General features: G+C 40.1%; 1 protein-coding gene across 4 annotated transcripts in view; it reads right to left on the reverse strand.

Moving 5' to 3' along the window:
* LOC148019326 (Pyridoxal-5'-phosphate-dependent enzyme family protein) overlaps positions 1 to 20433 on the reverse strand; it is a 76013-nt gene that overhangs the window by 24958 nt on the left and 30622 nt on the right. For 3 of the 4 annotated variants that reach the window (XM_087660936.1, XM_087660939.1, XM_087660938.1), the window contains exon 2: positions 5922 to 5967. In XM_087660936.1, the coding sequence (XP_087517062.1) occupies positions 5922 to 5967 (46 nt within the window). Of the gene's footprint in view, positions 1 to 5921; positions 5968 to 20433 lie in introns of those variants that run through there. The other variant, XM_087660937.1, reaches the window with a different exon arrangement.

The raw sequence follows: 20433 nt of genomic DNA on the forward strand, positions 1-20433 counted from the left end.
ATGCCTGATAAATGGCAATCGTGACTGCTTACCGAACTGGCAAGCCTCGCATACATGACCAATATCTGAATATTGGAACTTCGGCAACCCTGTAACCAGCTGTTTCTTTTGCATAATTTGCAGCCTTTGCAAATTGACATGCCCCACTCTCTTGTGCCATATTTCCAAATCCCTAACAGTGCCAGAACCATGGGCAAACATAGCTGAATTCAGCTTTGGCAAAGAAGCATCAAGAGTAAACATTCTGCCATTCCTGTGACCACGAGCTATCAACTTGCAGCCATTTCCAAATTCTTCAATAAAACAGCCATGCTTATTGAATCTAACCTGCAAGTTCTACTCCGTCATCTGACCAACAGATAACAAGTTCTTCGTAATTGAAGGGACATGCAATACATCATGCAAATTTTTCTTTCTGCCATTATGGACCACAAGAGGCACTTTGCCTTTATGCTCAATGCTATGCTGCGTGTCATCACCTGTGCATACATAGCCATGCTTTTCAACCACCATATCCGTAAACCAATCACCCTGAGGGGTCATGTGATTCGACGCCCCTGAATCAATGTACCACACTGCATCATCAGATGATTTTTCAGCAGCCTTATCTTTGACATACTGCATGGCAAACAGTCTATTACCAGAGTCATCTGCCTGACTGGACATAGCATAATGTCCATGCTGCTTGCCCTTCTGATTTCCCTGCTTCTTCCAGCAGTCCTTTGCAATATGCCCATACTTTTCGCAGTAGTGACAATCCTTATCTTTATTTGGATTATCTGACTGACGCTGCTGCTGCCATGAGCCTCTGCCATGAGAGTTAGATCTCCCCCTGCCTCGAAAGTTTCCACCACCTCTTGCATTTGATGACTGATGATTGCTATTACTATAGGATGCATTCTGCTGGCCTCCTCTGCCCGACCCATAGCCTCTACCATGGCTACCACGACCACGCTGATTCGAATAAAAAACTGCATCCTTATTCTTTGAGTTACTTGACCCTGTAGCTAAGCCAAGCTTCACCTCTTCATGAATCAATAATGTAACCAGCTCATTAGAGTCAGGCATCTCAGCCCGCACAAATACTGAAGTGTCAAAAGACTTGTACTCCGGACCCAAGCCATTTAAGGTCACTGCAACCATATCCTCATCTTCTACCTGTGAGCCAACAAATGCCAGCTGATCTGCTATGGTCTTAACCTCTGTGACATAATCTTGTATGGATCTGTTCTTCCTCTCCATGTTATTGAATTTCTGCTTCGGTTGTATCTTCCTTGCACTTGTAGTTGTGCCATAGTATTTGACCAATATATTCCATGCATCTGCTGGGGATTTACAGTTCATGATCTGCATCACCATAGCATCCGAGATACATAATGACAACCAATGTAAAACTCTGCGAGCTCTTTCCGTCCAAGCTCGATGCGCTCGTCTTTGATCAGCTGTAGGATTCCTATCTGGAACTTCAGGTTCAGCCTCAACACCTGTCACTAAGTCCCAGTATCCTTTGCCTATCAGAAAGTTCTCCATGCGGAACTTCCATATTGCATAATTGTTGCTATCAAGCTTTTCTCCCACAATCTGGGTTACATTATCAGTTCTATCAGCATTTGCCATGTTGTAAACCTTGCCTAACTACCTGCAAACCAAGATCTTCTTAACAGTTTAACTTCAGCCCGGAACTGTTTATGATAGTTTTCTGCAATTAATTGCAGTAAAAAACCAGGGTATTTCAGCCCACTAACAGTCCAAAACAGCTCACAACCAAGTGGCTTAACCTGTGAGTAAAACAATCAGTGCAAATACTATGTATTCACTTTGGTTTGAACTCCTGCAACCTCACTGCTAGGGTACATATATGCAGTCTGAAAACTGTAATTCTGTGAGTGACCAGCAGTGATTTCAAGCCCAAAACTGAGTAGTATACATGTCATACATGTCCCAAACTTCCATAGATTGCTGCTAGTATATGTGTCAAGCCATGCATAGGCATAGAACCTCAAAACAGTATATAACCAGCATATATAAATATCGTAAATAAATTCCCAGATTTCAAACAGCCAATGCACTCGCAACAGGGATTAATTTCACTCCCAAAAACCCATAAACCATTTGCATCACTTCCGTTTCCAATGCTCAAGCATTCAACAGTCATAGACCAAGTCTTCAAGTACCTATGGAACAAACCCAGCCAACTAGTTCTTCAGAAATAACCAATTTGTGCTTTATGTCTGCAAATTTTTTTTTCCAGTTTTCAGCCTATCACAGGCTCTCAGATCAGCCCATTCCAAGCTCCAAGTTTATGTCAAAATATCCAAGAAATATGACGTGTCTTCTACCAAGCATCAAGTGCTACATTCAAGTTCAATGTACATGCCAAAAAGCATCCAAAAATGCAGACTTCCCAAGTGTATAATGTCACTGTAAGTTCAATGACAGTTCAGCCCTGTGTATTCAGATCTGTACACCTCTATTACAGCTCCCACATGAGCTCCCACAAGAGCAATAGTAAGGTATACCCTTCAAGAACCTTCCTTGGTATGCATCCAAGCTCTATGCCACCTGACAAGTGCTATACTTCTTGAATCTCAGCCAATGAGAGCAGCCTGTTCATAGGCACAGTCCACACAGACTGTTCAGAGTATATTCAGATCAGATTTGCCCACTTGTTGATGCTCAATGGAGCTTTGGTGAGTCTCCAGACAAGCCACACTCTTGGTGATGCTCAATAGAGCCTTGGTGAGCAGTCCATGCGCTGAATCTCAGCCATGGAGTTCAGCCTGAAAACAGGCGCAAACACGCTGGCTGGGCAGATCTGTGCTGCTGCACATCTTGCTCATTACTATAATAATAATGCACTCATTGGTGCTCAATCAGTCCTTGGAAGACTCCTCAGCAAGCCACAGCTCCTGCTTCAAGCAATGAGGCTCCAATGCTTCACAGTACATACCTCTGTGTGACCATTGATGGAAATGACAGTCAGTCCTCTTCCTTTTCCAACTCTTCAGGTCACTCTTCAAGTCTTCTTCTTGAGTGCATTCCACCAATGAGCCCATTCATGGCTCTGATACCATGTTAGATTTCATGGAAGCAAGAAGAAGAGCAACACAGAGTGAAGCAACATGCTTACACTCTCTATTCTTCTTCTTATTCATTTAGCACACACATAGTGCATATACAACCTAAGGTCATAAAGACCATTCACACTAGAAGTAACATCAACTTATTTAATGCCCTAACTGATCTAGCCAAACTAGTTGTGTCCAGCTCATGTCGGTCAAACACACATGTACGAGCTTAATATTCTAACAGTTCCTAGGAGCGATCGAGAGATTTACGGCCAGAGCCCCCCTGGCACTCTCGCCTCCTCTTTCCTAACGGATTCCTCATCGAGTGACCTCTCGCTGTCGAGGCTAGTCCAAAGCTCCTCACGGTGGTATAAAACAATCCCCCTTGGAGCAGGGATTCGCGTCTAGCCGTAGGGGAGGCATAGCGCAATCTTTCCTCTTATTATCTTGATTATATATTTATAATTAGATCTAACTATTGGAAGCACAATCAATCTTTCCTACGCAACCATCAATACATGCACAAATCAAAAAAGAAACAGCAGCAAGTATTTTTAGCATAGGAAGCAACTCCATCCAATTCTAGGGTTTCTCTTTTAAAGTTCCACCTTATTCTTAGGGTTACGCTTTCTACTTGCAACTCTTTTTTCCGGATCTGCAAGTTATTTCGCCAATCTGAAGTCTATTTTATCCTTATGAAAACTTGGTATTTTCGCCCTAAAAGATAATATGGACATTTATACCTATGGCAGGCAATTTATGCACCACCCTGCCCTAACCGGCGCTTAGCAGGATTTCAAATGCTTTTCCAAGTCTGTTTAGATTTTAGAATTTGTATCGATAAATTCTTATCAATGTCCAATAAGACTTACAGACTTCCAATATTTATTTGATTTTCTGATACTGATAGTTTTAGGGTTGTCGAGTATTTCATAGTTATTTTTGCTTCAACATTCTCGATATTTTAGGTTAGATTTTCTTGCTGACTCATACGTGGGTCAACTCATGATATTGATGCTCTCGCTAATATAACCATTAATATTAACATTGCATGTATTTTCAATAAGAAAATAAATTTTATTTTATTCTACTCATATTCTAAGGTTTAATCGACGATGTCCCACCATTTATCGAGCTTTCAACATTATCTAGAAAGATCAATTTCCATTTAGCTATATCCTAAGTGCAATGCTCATTGTTTTTCTAAAAAAACTTTATTCTAAGCAATGCAAAAATCATAAGTGCAATTTTTCTTTCATCTTTCATGCATCGAATTATATTTTTACGCACCTAATTTATGCGCATCAAGTATATATTTTACTATGTAATTTTTTTAAAATTTAATACATTGATTATTTCATGATATTATCTAAATGATTTTATATAAACTATTATAAAATCCATATGCGTCTGTTTATCATTAGCAAAATAAAATAGAGATAGTCACTTTCAAGAAAAATTTATAAAATATTTCCTTCTCTAACACCGTCTACCTTTTTTCACTTATTATAATCACATGTATCATTAACAAAATAACAATAAATATCACGAAATAAACCATAATTACGATATCTCTCCGTAATGATAGGCATATATTCCTTTTTCAAGTGAAAGAGTCTTTTTACTGAATAGTTAATTATTGTATTACTTAGGCTATTTTTCTAAGCGACAGTTCATATGCATTTTCTTTAAAATGCATTTATAATCATTTAAAGCCAAATATAGCGATAAGCTTATAAAACATTAATTTTTTCCAAACCAACAAGATGTTACCTCTATCAGGTTTGTAGTAACGAGGGTTTCGCCAATTCCTACCACATCATTTTCTCCATCGGCCGCGTTTCTTACTTCTTTTACTTCAAATGGGCTTCTTGAATTTTTACGACCTCTTGGAGCCATGGATGTCAAGCAAAATCAACGTGATAGTTCAGGGAGAGTTGGTGGTCATCCACAAAAATATCACCAACATTTTGCTTAGCGATTGGCTATATGGAAGAAAGGCATAACAAGGGATAGAGAAAATGGAAATGAGGTAGAATAGTGGTATTTTCCTCCTTCAAGGCTTAAGCTAGAATGAAAAAGAGATGTAGAGAAATTTTTCCATCATTAGGAGGCCTTCCTTCTTGCTTTTTTTGTGAATGAGAGGGGGTGTATTTATAGCCATGAGAGGGAGCATACAGTTCACTCATTCTTTTGACTACTTGTCAAGAGCTAAGTAAGCTTTATAAAAAATACTTTTTGATTGCCTACCTGTTGGATGGTGACATGGGAATGATTTTAAAATGCTTTCTCTCCCTCCAGGCATAAAAAATGTTATGATTTTTTGTCTTTTTTTTTAAACGTCTTTTTTTTTCAAAACGACTTCATCTGGTGGTTTTTGGCCAAGTTACCTCATGCTCTCTCTTTTTTTTTCATAAAAGGACAAAAAAAAAAAAACCTCTCTCTCTCTCTCTCCCCCCCCCCCAAAAAAAAGGACATCATGTCAGCTAAATACCTATGTTCCTATTTTTTATTCAACATGTAAGGAGGCCAAATCCACAAAAGTCTATTCTAAACACTCAAAATGTCTAAACACTACCTATATGGTATAATAAAGAGTCACAAACATTGAGAATGCCCTCTCTAGAACCCAATCTGTTTTGATAACTACATAATGACTCAACCAGCCACAAATATAAATGTAATTTCATAAGGCCAAAATAGAAGCTCCCCTAAATGGCATAATGTGCATTTAATTAATATTGTAGCCTAGTTCTCATAGTTTTGAAGGATAACACAACCAACAAAAACTAAAATAGATAAAATAACCTCCTATCCATGCTCGAATAGCTGAGAATATAGTGAGAATGGCACCTTTGTTGCAATATATATCCATGACTTGTGATGATGCATTGAAAACCTACACACCAAAATGTACAATCTAAGATGAGAATATTTGTTTTCCTTTTGCAGTTTCTACATTGTATTAGGAGAGTAGAATTTAACAAAATTCAGTAAGCACCAAGGAGAAAGGAAAATGCAAGCAAACAAACAATCTATGAAAAGGAAGAATAAGTTGAGCGGGCATCCTCTTTCAACAAATGAACAATTGAGATTGATGAGCTAAAAATGCATTACATGCTGATTTGCCACAAAACAGCCCCAAAACAACCTTAATTCATCAAATTATCGAAATTTTCATTAAAAGAAACATGGTCCTAGAGAATGTTGGTGTCCCATAAGTCAAACCCTAATTTGGGAGGACCCTGCCATCTACAAATAGAGAGGCTGGCCACCACTCAGCCTCAATCTCATTTTTGTAGCTTGCGAGTGCCTTCTCTTTGCTGTCCACACCCCGTTCACACAACATAACTCAGTTTGAGCTGCTGCCGACTACTACCTATCATCAAGCACTTATTGTCTAACCTATTTGTTGTTGTTCACAAGCGTTTCCAGCCTTCCAACTTGCTGTCCAACTAGGCAACTGCAAACTGCACCTTCTCCAACTGCTGTTTGCTATCACATGGCCTGATTTCCTATGTTTGCAGCTTGTATGACCAGCCTGATTTGCATTTTGTTGTTCCTAGAACCACTTGACATGCCACACCATCATTCACATCTGTGTTTTCTGTTTCTAGAACCGCCTGATCTGCCACATCATCATTTCTGCTGTGTCTACCAGAATTGCTGCATCTCTAGGCTGCCACATTACTAGTACTTGATGTGTTTGCTGTCCATTTGCTCCAAATGCTCCTCTGTCGTCACTAATCCAGCCATCATAGAGCTGTGTTTGCTGCCAAACATATTCAAAGGCTGCCTGCTGCATTTCAGGATCTATCATAGTACAACACACTCTTCTCCTCATACTCTATTCACAAGTCCTTGGGACAAGGGAGTCTGGGGATCTGTTTTTACCTTGCCTAGTGTGTTTGCTACATGGAGCATTGTATCTATTCATTTATTATTCAGATTTTGTTTACTTCTGTGTTCATTGTCTCTGTGTTAACCCTAACCCTAACTATGTTTCTTTATCAATTTATTCATTTGTTGTATGATTGTGTTTGCATTCTGTTGTTGAGCATTTCTTTACGTGGTATCAACGCTAGATACTCATTGAAGAAACCTAGTCTCTTGATTGGAAAACTCTATCTTTAGAAACAAAAACAAAGGGAAAATAACATTGAACACTTCCACCCCAACTTAGTCTCCAAAGCAACCTTTGCTAAGAACCAAGCAGGAGTGGGTTCCACAACCTACCCTGTAAGAAGAAGGATGAAGATGCACCCTAGCTACAGGAGCTAGGGAGAAGCAGTCGCTATGGTGGCATTAAGAGAGTTGCAAGATCCACCTTGAGAGGAAAAGCCTCCATGCTTATAGAAGAGCAAGTCTCCAAAGAAGATGAAACCACAAAGAAACGGTGAGCAATCCATGTCTCCAGCCCAGAAAGGACCATTGCAAACATACATGTTAGGCCAAGATTGAAATATGAAACCTTGCAAAAGAGATTAGATTTTGCAAAATAGAGGTTCATAGTGAGATGCGTCAAAATAGAAGTAAAGGGAGAATCAATGAAGAAAAGAAGTAAAGACATGTCTAGATGTGTGAATGTGTGAGTGCAGCGGAAGAAAAGGAAAGGAGAATCCTAAAGCAAAGTAATGCAAAAACTAGCATTTAAACTCATAGAAGGTTGGTAATTGGTGGGAACAAAATGATGTGCAACATAAAGTGAAAGTATTTAGAAGGCTGATTGTTTAAAAAGTATGTAACCTAATCATCATCTGATTTCGGAGAGCAGTAGTGGCAAACTTGATAAGTAACCCCCTATATTGAAACTCAAGAAGTTTTCCCTACATCAATTTGACATTTATTGTAGCATTGTGAGCTCTCCATTGACAGATATGGTCAAGGTGAGCCAATTGAGGGTTTGGTATAGGCTCTCAACTAACTACTAGGTTCCAAAGATTCTGAGACTCTAGTACTTGTTGCATAAGGTTAGACCAAGTGGTACAATTTCACCCGTTAAAACAAGTCTTATTTGTAAAGGCATTCTTGGCCGTAGCAATTGGAGTATCAATGTTGAATGAGTAGGGTGGGTAGGGTGAATAGGATAGAGAGTGGAGTATACTTGGCAGGAACTACAAAGTACCCACCATGTATGTGAGGTGTCTGCACACTGGATCCATAAGTGGGTGTGGACTAATTGGGCATGGACATAGTAGCCTGAGGGGAGATAGCCACATTGTAAGCAAAGAATGAACATCCCTACTTTGAAGTGACGTATGGAGCATGTGATGGCACACCATAAGCAAAGGATGGATATCCCTACATCTGAGAGGGCGATGAAATAGGTGGTGTATGTCCAAGGGAAGTGAGGGGGCATCCAACACAGCAATCCCACAATAGATAGGTGTGCTCACTTGTGGATGTGTGTAAGGCGTAGTGTGAATGGGTGGATTCCCCCCTAATGATATACTAGGTTACAAAGTGGCAGCCACTTGTGGGTAGCTAATATGTGGTGTTGAAAAAAGACGCAATGTCAATGGGTGGGTTTCCCACTAATGATATACCAAGGTGCAGAGTGGTAGTCGCCTGTGGGTAGCCAATATGTGGTGTTGAAAAAAAATGTACTAGAAATGAAAATGGATGATCCTAATCCTATTGTGTTGGATACAGATGTGAAACGTAATCCTAAGCTATCGAAAGCAAATGAAAGAGAATCTAGAGAAAAGGGCAGGATGGCAAGGAATTATAAATCAGCCATATCAACTCCATGCTTAATAAACAGAGGATACAATGTCAAGTATACCTATGGATGCATGTATGTGTCTAGAGCCTCCTCTATTGAAGTTAATATAATTAAACCTTTCATGATCCATGTAAGATATGCTAGGGTTTGCACATAGGAAACATAGAAACTACGACCACAACTAACACAAAGACTTAGAGAATGATATGCAAAACTCAAACCTAAATGCAAAACACAAAGCTCAAAATGCAAAAATGCAAACACAAACAAAGAAGAAAAATAATGAATCAATGTTGTAAACGAAGGAAAGAATATACAAGATGCTCAAGGGCAAAGCTATCCAACAGCCAGTGGCTCTCATGGAAGCAAGCTAAGGGAGATGTAGATGTGTGTCATTCTTCAAAGACAGATATCCCGAGCACAATAACCACCAATCGAAGCGAAGGCTAATGAAGAAAAGTATTGAAAACACAAGAAGGATTTGATGTAGATGATGAAACCTCATCACCAATAGTTGTGGAAGGCTGGGCAATAGCTATAGACCATGTAGTGGCAATCATTGGGGGTTGGATAGCTAGTGGAAGAGGAAGGCTAATGAAGACAAGTATTGAAAACACAAGAAGAATTTGATGTAGATGATGAAACCTCATCACCAATAGTTGTGGAAGGCTGGGCAATAGCTATAGACCATGTAGTAGCAATCATTGGGGGTTGGATAGCTAGTGGAAGAGGGTTGATGGTTAAAACGTGCAAGACAAGGATAGGGCTGAATGGTAGGCAGCCTATCTATTTATAGATGTGGAAGGATCCTCTGAAATTAAGGTTTTGCAAGTGGGACATAGAAATTCTCTAGAATTGCTTTTTGTTTAATGAAACTTTTGGTAATTTACTATTTTGGGGCTGTTTTAAAGAGCTAATTAGAGGATAATGAACTTTTAGTTGAACATCCTCTCTCAGGCCCAAAATTGGAACCAAGAAGGGACTGGAAGAGAAGCTCAAACCCATTTTTACCCCAAGGCATCCCATCCTAAAGTAGTCAGGGCATCAGGAAAAGGGTGTATGTCGGCTATCCAATGGCTTACCAAGACTATAGAGGTGATGGTTATGTTACCAAGGGAGTCCAAGTAGTCACCCCAGACAAGACAGGGCATCGAACAAAGGGTGCTCGTCGGCTCCCCGATGGCCTACCACATTCTACAAAGGCAAATGGAACCACATTGAACTTCTTTTTCTTTCGGGTTTTTTTTTTTTGAATGAGAATAGATATGGTTTGCAGCCTTTCAAGTAACTCTGCCCCATGGAGAGAATGAAAAGAAGTGGTCAAATCCAACACATCACAAAACAAACAAGCTAAGCCAACCACTCAAGGGTGTCAATGACGAGGGAAAGGATAATGAAGAATGGTAAGGTGGTAGGAAGCTAGTAAAGAACCGCCAATGGAGACAACTCAAGATCCACTGAAGTGTGCTCTGCACAATGAGATGCATAGTTATGTGCTACATGATGAGAATCTACATGTAGCAAGTGCCACTTGGACAATATCCCTCATGGAAAATTTATTCACTCACCCAAGCACTCTTTACAAAGATTATGAAATTATACAATGCGAAGAATAAAGTATAATAGGAAAGGGAGGCGATGTTGAAGAAAACTACCATGAGAACCATGAAGATAACAATAAGGATGAAGCACCCCGACTAGAAAAACAAGGTAGAAGTCGCCACCATGATAGCATCAAAAGAGATGTTACGCGATCTATCTCGAGAGGAAAAGCCTCCATGCTGGTAGAAGAGCAAATCTTCTAGAAAGATGAAATCTTAATGTGAAGAAGCTAATTCCTACAACAAGCTAAAATACTGAAAATAAAAGAAATACACTAAAATGCCAAGAAAGCCATAACCAAGGTAGCTAGGCTGCCATGAATCATATTACTACTTGATACAATGGCTGAAAATCATTCATGAGAGACTGCAACATGATATCCTCCTCATGCTATGGAGGGGCATGGAACTCACCCCAATGCCATGGTGGCCAAAGAGTATACACCCTCAATGGATGGTGAAAGGTGGAAACCTCAAATAAGAAATGTTTATAATTGGCCAAAAGATGCTTGGCAAGTTACAACTTAGCCCCTTTATATCTAACCCTAGACCTAAGGCTAAATATTGGCTAAAGTATTAATTTGCTTTAGTACAAGCCATCCCAGCGTAAAAGAGCTTTGTCCTCAAAGCTAAAATTGGGACAAGATACAATGAAGATTACAAGAATAGCTTGAAACATATGGAGCCATGCTGAAATGAAACTTCAAGTTGAAAAAGATCATATAAGTCAATGAGAAAGAAACACAAATGCTGAAGAAACTACTGTAGATTGTCCAAACAAGCTGCAATACAATTTTGGCCAAGATTTCTCCCGCTTCCCAACAATCTTTTCGGGTTCGTAAATGATCAAACTATCTTCATCAAGGGAAGGTAGTTGTTCAAGAACTTGGATTTCAGGACCAACATACTTCTTAAATTGAGATGCATGAAAGACATTGTGGATACAAGTAGTTAAAGACAAATTAAATTGACATGTAAGATCCCCAACTTGCTTGATTATTTTGTATGGACCATAAAACCAATGGGAAATTTTATTATGCCCTTCGTTAAAAGAAGTATAATGAGATTTTGGAACCTTAAAGAATGCCCATTCACCTTTGTCAAATTCCACATGCCTTCATTTCTCATCCACATAGGATTTCATTGTCTCTTGAGCCTTTCTAATATTGTCCTTGCATTGCTTTATAAGAGCTTCCATTTTCTCTAACTCTTCACAAGCATGAGGATTCACATCATCATGAAACAACATGGAAGGCACTTGAGCTTTGTAACCGTACAATGCTTCGAAAGGAGACATTCCAATACTCATGTGATGAGTATTATTGTAGCAAAACTCTACAAGATGAAGCCAATGATCCCATGCATTTTGTATATCATGGCAAAAGTGTCGTAAATAGACCTCTAGCCATTTATTGACCTTTCAATTTGGCCGTTCGTTTGTGGATGATAAGTGGTCCTAGAAGTCAAAATAGTCCCCATAGAAGAGAACAAACTCTTCCAAAAGTTGCCCATAAATTTAGTGTCACGATCGAACACAATCTTCATTGGCATCCCATGAAGTTTAAAGACACTTTTCATAAATTGATCAACCACTTGCTTTACTACCTTTATTGGGATGAAATGGGCTGATTTGGTCAACCGGTCGACAACCACATAAATGCTATTCCACCCATGCTTCGTTGTAGACAATCCCATAATAAAATCCATGCTAATGTTAGTCCACTTTCCATGAGGAATAGGTAGTGATTGAAGCAATCCACTTGGTAGAAATATGGAATCCTTGTTTTGTTAACGTGGAAGATATCTCATGACATAATCTTTAGCATCCCTGCAAATTCCTTTCAAATGAAAAGCTCTTATGAATATTATCAAATGTCTTGAACAAACCATGATGACACGATAAAGGTGAAGAGTGCATCTCTAGCAAAATAAGATCTTTGAAAGATGAATGAGGAGTCAAATAGACCCATCCACGATACAAAAGAAGAGCATTATGCCACTCATAACTTGGATACTCTTCTACTTTTCCTTGCTGAAATTCTTTCATCATTTTGGATGCTTGCTCATCAAGCAAGTACTTTTCTTTAATGTCATGGATCCAATCTTTATACACAATGGAAATAGTGGAAATGGAACACGCCCACATTCTTGACAAGGCATCCGCTACCACTTTATCTTTTCTAACCATATATGATATCTCAAAGTCGTATCCGTGAAGAGTGGCCAATCATCTTCTTTGCTTGGGAGACAAATTTGGTTGCGAAAGAAAGTATTTCAGTACACAATGATTGCTTTTGACTTTAAAATGGCTACCATAGATATAGTGATGTCACTTTTTAATAGCATGCAATATTGCTAACATCTCTTGCTCATAAACATATAGTTGACATTTCTTGTCATCAAGCTTTCGGCTCTCATAAGCTATGACTCCATGATCTTGATATGAAACAGTCCTTACTCCTCTTCCATAAGCATCCACACATGATAAACTCCTTAGAGAAGTCTCGGCATGCAAGAATAGGTGTTGAAATTAGAAGAGATTTCAGCTCATTAAAGCTTTTGTCGCCTATGGAGTTCTAATAAAAAGCTTCGTTTTTAAGCCTATCCATTAATGAAGCCGCCATCTAAGTATAATTCTTGATGAACCTCCTATAAAAAGGAGAGAATCCAAGGGATCCTCTTAAAGATATTGAATTCGTAGGGGTAGACCATTCTTTGACACATTTCACCTTGTTTGGATCCACTCTAATTCCTTGCTCTCCCATAATATGGTCTAAGTATTCCACTTCATCTTCCATGAAAGAATACTTCGTCATCTTGGCAAAGATTATGTGTCTTCTTAGGGTATCAAAGATATCCCGTACATGCTTCAAATGCTCATCCTTGGACTCGCTATAGATCAGAATGTCATCAAAGAATACAAGGACTGTTTTGAACAAGAATGACTGTAATATTTTATTCATAAGGGCTTGAAAAGTAGCAGGTGCATTGGAAAGCCCGAAAGGCATAACCAAGAAGTGATATAATCCCCTTTCAGTCCGAAAGGCTATTTTAAACTCATCCCCTTCCTTCATTCAAATTTGATGGTAACTCGAATGAAGATCTATTTTGGTAAAGACTTTTGCATCCTTAAGCTTCTCCACGAGATCGTCAATGCAGGAAATAGGATGCCTATCCTTAACCGTTGACTTCTTCAAATCCCTATAATCAATGCACATGCGAAATGATCCAGTACTCGAAATCTGCAGATTTCAGCCAAGTAGCAAGATACATCCAACAGTGAGTGTCAAGGGGCAAGAGGATACCAAGATTTATCAAACCAATAACCTGTCAAGCAAGAGACATCTCATAGGTCTAGAAGTCATACATGTAATAGGTCTCGGGGTAAGAGAAGAGATCAAGCACAAGCACAACTAATAGAGCAAGAAGCTCAATGCATAACCATCCAAGATGCATACAAAACTAACAAACCTATGACAGAGATAGATGCCTATCCCAATAGGCGTATCAAATCAGCCCACTACAGACTAACTGCAGACATAAAGCTCTCAAGAGAGCAAATGCATGTAACTGTCCCACAAGCTCTCAAGAGACCAAATGCATGTAACTGTCCCACAAGCTCAAGCTCAAGAGAGCAAATGCATGTAATTGTCCCACAAGCTCAAGCTCAAGTGTAAGTAAAACTGTGTGTACATCCAAATATACTAAGAGACTCCCACTGGAAGTAACGTCAGATGCAAAGAGAGCAAGAAACACTCTAATACATCGAATACATAGCATCAAGCATGCCAAATCCTAGTAGGGTACATCCGGAGCATAAATCCCAAGCTATCTCAAACTCGTAAAGCATAAGCTTGAAAGCATTCAAAGAGCATGTAACTGTCAACCCAATGTAATGCCCAATAGGCCCAAAATGCTCAAATATATCTGAAAAAGAAGAAGCTCCAAGTAACTATCAAGCATGGGCAAACCAAGTGGCATCCATATTTAACCAAAGCATAAATGCAAGAAGCCTAAATATCAAGCAATGACAATAGGCATAGACTGGTCCAAAGCACGCCAACTGAAGCCAAATGCCAATGAAGGACGACCAAGTTGGAGCCTAATCCAAGCTCAAAAGCATTCCGGAACCAAAAAGAAGGATTTGACAATCTCCAAATACATCGGTATGATCATTCAAACCTCCAATGAGTGCCCCGTATCCAAGAACCAATGCATACACCAAGTAAATGAGCTTCAGTCTACTGTATTACAGCAGCATATTTAGTGTTAAATGAAGCTCAATCCGTGCCCAAATCAGCTCCAAATCAGTCCCAAAGCATAGACATAGCATCCTATAGCATCTGGGCATCACCGGGCATCAATAGGCATCAAACGGGCAATGCCAAGAAGCATCAAACAATAAATGTCAAGTGCTGTCCTATTTTGACAGTCCTGGGATTGTGTATACAGCAATGGCTGAAGGGGAAAGCACTCGAATTAATCACCGGGAGCCAAGAGCTAATGCCGGGGAGTCCAACAATGATCGGGAAGGTTTCCAAGAGTGTCGTGAAGCCAGGGAAGAAGCGGGAAATGTCAAGAGCAGGTTAGTCCAACCCCCTAAAAATGAGCCACATTTTGCACTAGCTGTTCTTGGGGGCAGGGGGGTCTTCAACAGTTCTCCGAAGCACTTGGCAATGTTGAGGGGGCTCCAATGCAGCCTTGGAAGATGCCAATGGAAGTCCGGAAGCTCGAGGAGGAGGTAGGAGATCAAAACATACCTGCAAATGAAGGTGCCATGGCTGTCATTGAAGCTCGGGTTGAAGCTCTTCAAATCCGGGCTGAAGAGAATTCCGGGCAATCTCCAATGCCTTTGCTCTCATACCAGTTGAAAGGGAAGTGGAACCCAAGAGGAAGAAGCTTGGCAGTGAGAGCTATGACGGATGGAAAGCAAGAGCAAGAGGGAGAGTGAAACTCAAAGTGGGAACTCCAACAACCACAATGTGTGGCCGGGCCTTCCTTTATTCAAACTGTCACTAAAAGAATAAAGAATAAGTGACTGTAATGGGCGCCCGCCACCTACAGTGTGTAGTGGCGGATACTGTCAGTATAATAATACACGGGCGGCTAGGCGGAGGCGCCTTTACCCCCAACAAACTACACTAGGTAGAGACGACTATTCATGCAAAAATCTACAGTAACCAACCACCAACTAGGTTTTATTATAAGATCATGTTGGGAATTGTGTTTTATTGTACTCTGGCATATTATAGAACGAACAATTGGCATAAAAGATTACGCTTGGTGCATACTGAAATCAAGGCCTTTATTGATTGTGTTTGTAGAGCATTAACTTTATGCACTAGCATTGGCATGCTTAAGAGGTAAAAGAAACTGAAAAATGGGTTATCGGGTACGAACGCTAATTCGACACTCTAGAACCAAGTACCGTTACGATGTCAAGCCCTATGAATGGGACGGTAAAGCATAGTCATCATTAGAAAGAAATCATACTTTTGCATCGCGAAATTTGTATAATTGGAAAGGTAGGTGTAAAGGCTTAAATCAAGTCCATGATGATCATGAGTTGCCACGAAATGATTAAATATCTATGGGTTGTTACAATATTAAGCCGAGTATTAGGTTTGATTTTTTTTTTGCGAGTGCATCTTAGGATTATAATATATAAATATACAAGACTATGCAAGACAATGGCATCCTATAAACCTTTAAAGAGAAGTAGCTCACATTTGCATTAGGCATGACGATTTCATGTTCCTCATACAAAGAAAAATAGAAGTCACTATTTGTGATTTGCATAAGTGCATTAAAATGAATTCCCAAGAATAGAAGAGCCGCATTGCATCATCAACTTAGAAAAGACTCGCATCTAGATTTGCGTGGCATCATGGACAGCTTCAATCGCACTACATGTTAGGGATCCATCTTAAAATATAGATATAAGATGCGCATATGAATTGGTAAACTTAATTGTTTGAGGCATTTCAATAAATGAAACCCTATATGATACATAAAGCTAGGGTTTAATTCGACTTAATTAGAATTTAATTGTAAAAGTCAAGTTATTGTTACAAACATAGGTTGACCTGAAGACAAGTGAACTACTCATTGGTCTCTATCCTACAACTAGCCACAATAAATCCAAAACACCCTTGGAGATATTACCTTTAACCATGATACAATTCGATGTCAATACAAGAAAACTTAAGTGTCGTATCCCTAAAACAAGAACCCTAGACTAAAGGCTAGCAAATAAGGGTAGCTACCACCAAAGACTAACAGATACAAATCCAATAGCGTAATTGCTCGCTCCTATCACATAGGAATGAGGTCAGAACAAGGGTATTCTCTATCCCTTAGGAGGTCATGGCAATTGTCACCAAGGCAAGAAAGACCCAAGAAGGGTGAACACTAAGCATTCAAAGATGGGAACTCCACCTTAGTAGATGTCCCAAGCACTCGCCTCCTTCACTATTGTTTGTGCTTGTAAATTTAGGAACACCGTCTGTGAAAGGATTGTATAACCCCAAACTCACAAGAAATTGGAATAATAAATCACGTTGAATTCATGGAGGGCGCGCCAAGCCACCCCTAGCTAGCCGTCAACCCTATCCAAGGGGGTTCTAAATAACCATGAGACGGGAGCGTGGACCAAACCTGCTAGGAGAGGTCTCTCTGTGGGTTAATTTGAGCGTACGAGGACGCTTGGATGCAAGTGGACTCTGGCTATAAATTCCCTTCCTCCAAGTCCTACTCAAATGATCTACGTGACTCCAAATAGATTCTCGAGGCCTTGTTATTGGTACAAGGAAGAGAATAAGACACATCCTCACAGATTGCGAGAATCGTCCTTTTTGGACAAGACTTGTATCTCAATTAAAATGCTAATATTAAGTTTACTTTTAAAGAACCTATCTGAATTGTTTTCGTGTCAGTGCCATAAGATTATGTGAACGAACCCTGTTTTCTAAAAAGGCTTAATTAAAGAAGCTAATTTTAAATGTCACACATAAATGTGGTAGGACCTAATTAGAAAACTAAAGAATGCCTATTGAGGGAAGCGGATGGGCGAAACACCCGACGGGTCTGTCCTACGGTAGGGTGGTCCCAAAAAACTGGGAGGCTTCTCACAAGGTTTTACCATTATTCAACCTTTACGTATTGTTAGGTTAGAACATAATTCATGCCGTTTTAGGGGACCAGAATGGGACTATGCCTTATGGGCAAAGAGGTTGAGTAGTGCATCCCTCTCGTTTTCCATTCTCTTTGAACCAAGTGTGACATGGGTCTGCTTCGGCTTGGGTATCTTTGCATAAAGTAAGATATCCAAGACCCGAATGTTGTCACGAGATCTTGACCACTAGGGACCCAAGTTTTAGGTCGATCCTAGTGGGTTCGACTACGAACGTTCCTTCACAAGGCGGACTTCAAAAACCCTAGGGGATAAACCTCGTAACTTTCCATGGGAGTGTCGGGCAACGTCGCTTAGATTAGTCTCCCGATGGACCGCTAAAAACGTGTCAGGACAACCGCTAGGCGGGCACGTTACAGTTGGTATCAGAGCCAACCAATGATTAAAATACTCGGGATAGGAATAAATCGGGAGGAGTAAAGTAATGTTTTCACTAGAAAATATTTTTTCTTTCACTCACTTGTGGATTGTTACTACTAACAAACCTACAAGGCATGGAGCAGGTTCCTCGTATTTCATATCATGTTCAGGACGGCTATGAGCTCCTCAAGTTATTGTAGACAACATGATGGGGAATTTTGGATCGACTCTACAACCCTTCATCGTTGTATGTGTAAAGGTGTTGGACTTGGAGCGCAGGTTACTACATAGATGTAAACCCACGCACCTATCTTCAAAACAATCTGAAAAGACTAAAATGGTTGGAAGACTTGAAGATCATCAAGTTATTCATCTTCCATGAGGCACATGTGAACTCAATCCTACACATCACACACTGGCAAGTAGAACAAAATTGCTATATCTATGAGGAGGTGGTTAAAGTCTTGCCAGCAGAGGTAAAATTAAAGTAATAGGGTAAAATGAACATCATGGCTATCAAAAACGGGGATTTCTTGAACTTTCCATGACTTACCGCTTCCTGAGAATCCATTCTCCCAATCAATATTACTATTCTGTCCCCGTAGCTGAATCCAATAGGTAATTATTAACCTGGCGTTGGCGTATCACTTGAAAAGAAAATCATCACAGTAAATCTCTATCTATTCCCGAATAATTGTACTTGAGGCTTATGCTTCTTTATGGATAAATAAGAATTTTATGTTCATTCGATTTATTGCATAGTAGGGATGGAAAATAATGTGCACATTGATTTAAGTTGTGTAGAGATGTGTAAATACAATCTTAACGCGAAGGTTTTAATTGATAACCAGATACAACCCCAAGCGCAGAACTAGAATCTTGTTTTCGCACTAAGTCCGGCAAAGGCACAAGAGAAGAAGTTTCTTCTCAAACAAATTAAACCACCGGAATTTGACGGAAAAGGGAAGACTATTGTAGCCGATACGGAAATATGGATTGAATCCATGGAGGACTATTTCAGTAGAGCAAGAACAGCACCTGTAAACCAGGCCATGATTGCCAAGCTCAAGCTCACCGGCGAAGTTAGGCTATGGTGGAAGCAATGATGTAAAGACCAAGCAATCACGGAAAGCACAATAACTTGGGATAAACTAAAGGAAGCAGTGTAGGGAAGGTGCATGCCACCTACGTACAAAACTCAGAAGATGAATGAGTTCTTTAAGTTGAAACAATTAGGCTTGTCTCTCGAGGCGTACTATTCGAGATTTGTCTCCTTTCTAAAATATGCCCTGATAATGAGTATTTCCCAACAGGTCTCAACGTTCTGTGATGGGCTAAACCCACCGATGGACACTCGATTGGACTCAATGCATCCTTTGGATTTACAAGATGCATTGATAAGAGCGGGACCTCTTGCCCAAGAAGTCCAGCCAGGAATAATAGACCTTGGTCTCACAAAGACCAGAATCCAGGAATGCTGAAAGCTCAAACTAAAAGGGTGCAAGGACAAATCAAGACCAAAGGAAGAAGCCGAGAATAAATGCAATCAGTGACTTTGACCCCACTCAAAGAAGTGATCAAAGCTTGCGATGTTTTCACTACAATGAACCTAGGCACTTCAAAAGGGAATGCCACAAGCTTGGCGAAAATCGCCGTCAAGGAAAATTCAGTGGCCAAGCCAGGTCTACCCATGGTTATGGCCCTACAATATTGGGAAGGACAAAAACTTCCAATATCACCACTAAGAGAATCAACAAAGAAGAAGAGCCGTCCATGGAAGTTGAGATTGAGAGGGCATCCGTTCATGCCGCTCTCCACAAAAAGGGCCTGAATCGCCAATTCTCAGTGATCCAAACACCATCGGATTACCAAGGTAAGAAATTCAAAACCGTGATTGACTATGGCAGCATTCATCATTTCATTTCACCAGCTTGTGCAACAAGGTTAGGGATAGCCACTGTAGTTGCACCCACTTTGCTTGTCAAACTAGCAAATGGGTGAGAAATAACTTGCACTAGACAAACTACTAAGATGGAATTTCTACTTGAAAACGAGCCCACATCTATTAAGTTCAGAAGGGTAATGAATATAGGAGTCCATGAGTGCCTACTCGGGATGGATTGGCTAATCCCCAATGACACTCACATCCATTGTGGGAGAGGAAAAGTTTCCTTTCGGAATCCTAAGGGTGAGCAGGTGACAACTCAAGGAGAAGTAGGTAAACTCTTAACCAAGAGCACAAGAGAGGAAAACAGTGATTGACTTGACTGAATTAAGCCCATTTGCAACAACTCTTTGACTTGTCACTCCATCTCTTCCTTCTTAAACTTAGACAAGAGATAGGGGGGTTTGTTGATGGGCTTTATATTAGGCAGCAAGTCAATAGGATGGTCAATCTCTCGTGTAGGAGGCAAGGATGTGTTGAGAGTCAATTCCTAGATGGCCACATCAGTAGTGCCACATGGCAACAATCAGACAGTCTGCTGG

Source organism: Lygodium microphyllum, chromosome 20 (genome assembly GCF_053477565.2).
Source record: "Lygodium microphyllum isolate KBCC chromosome 20, Lygodium_microphyllum_v1.1.10, whole genome shotgun sequence".
In the NCBI taxonomy this organism is placed as follows: domain Eukaryota; kingdom Viridiplantae; phylum Streptophyta; class Polypodiopsida; order Schizaeales; family Lygodiaceae; genus Lygodium; species Lygodium microphyllum.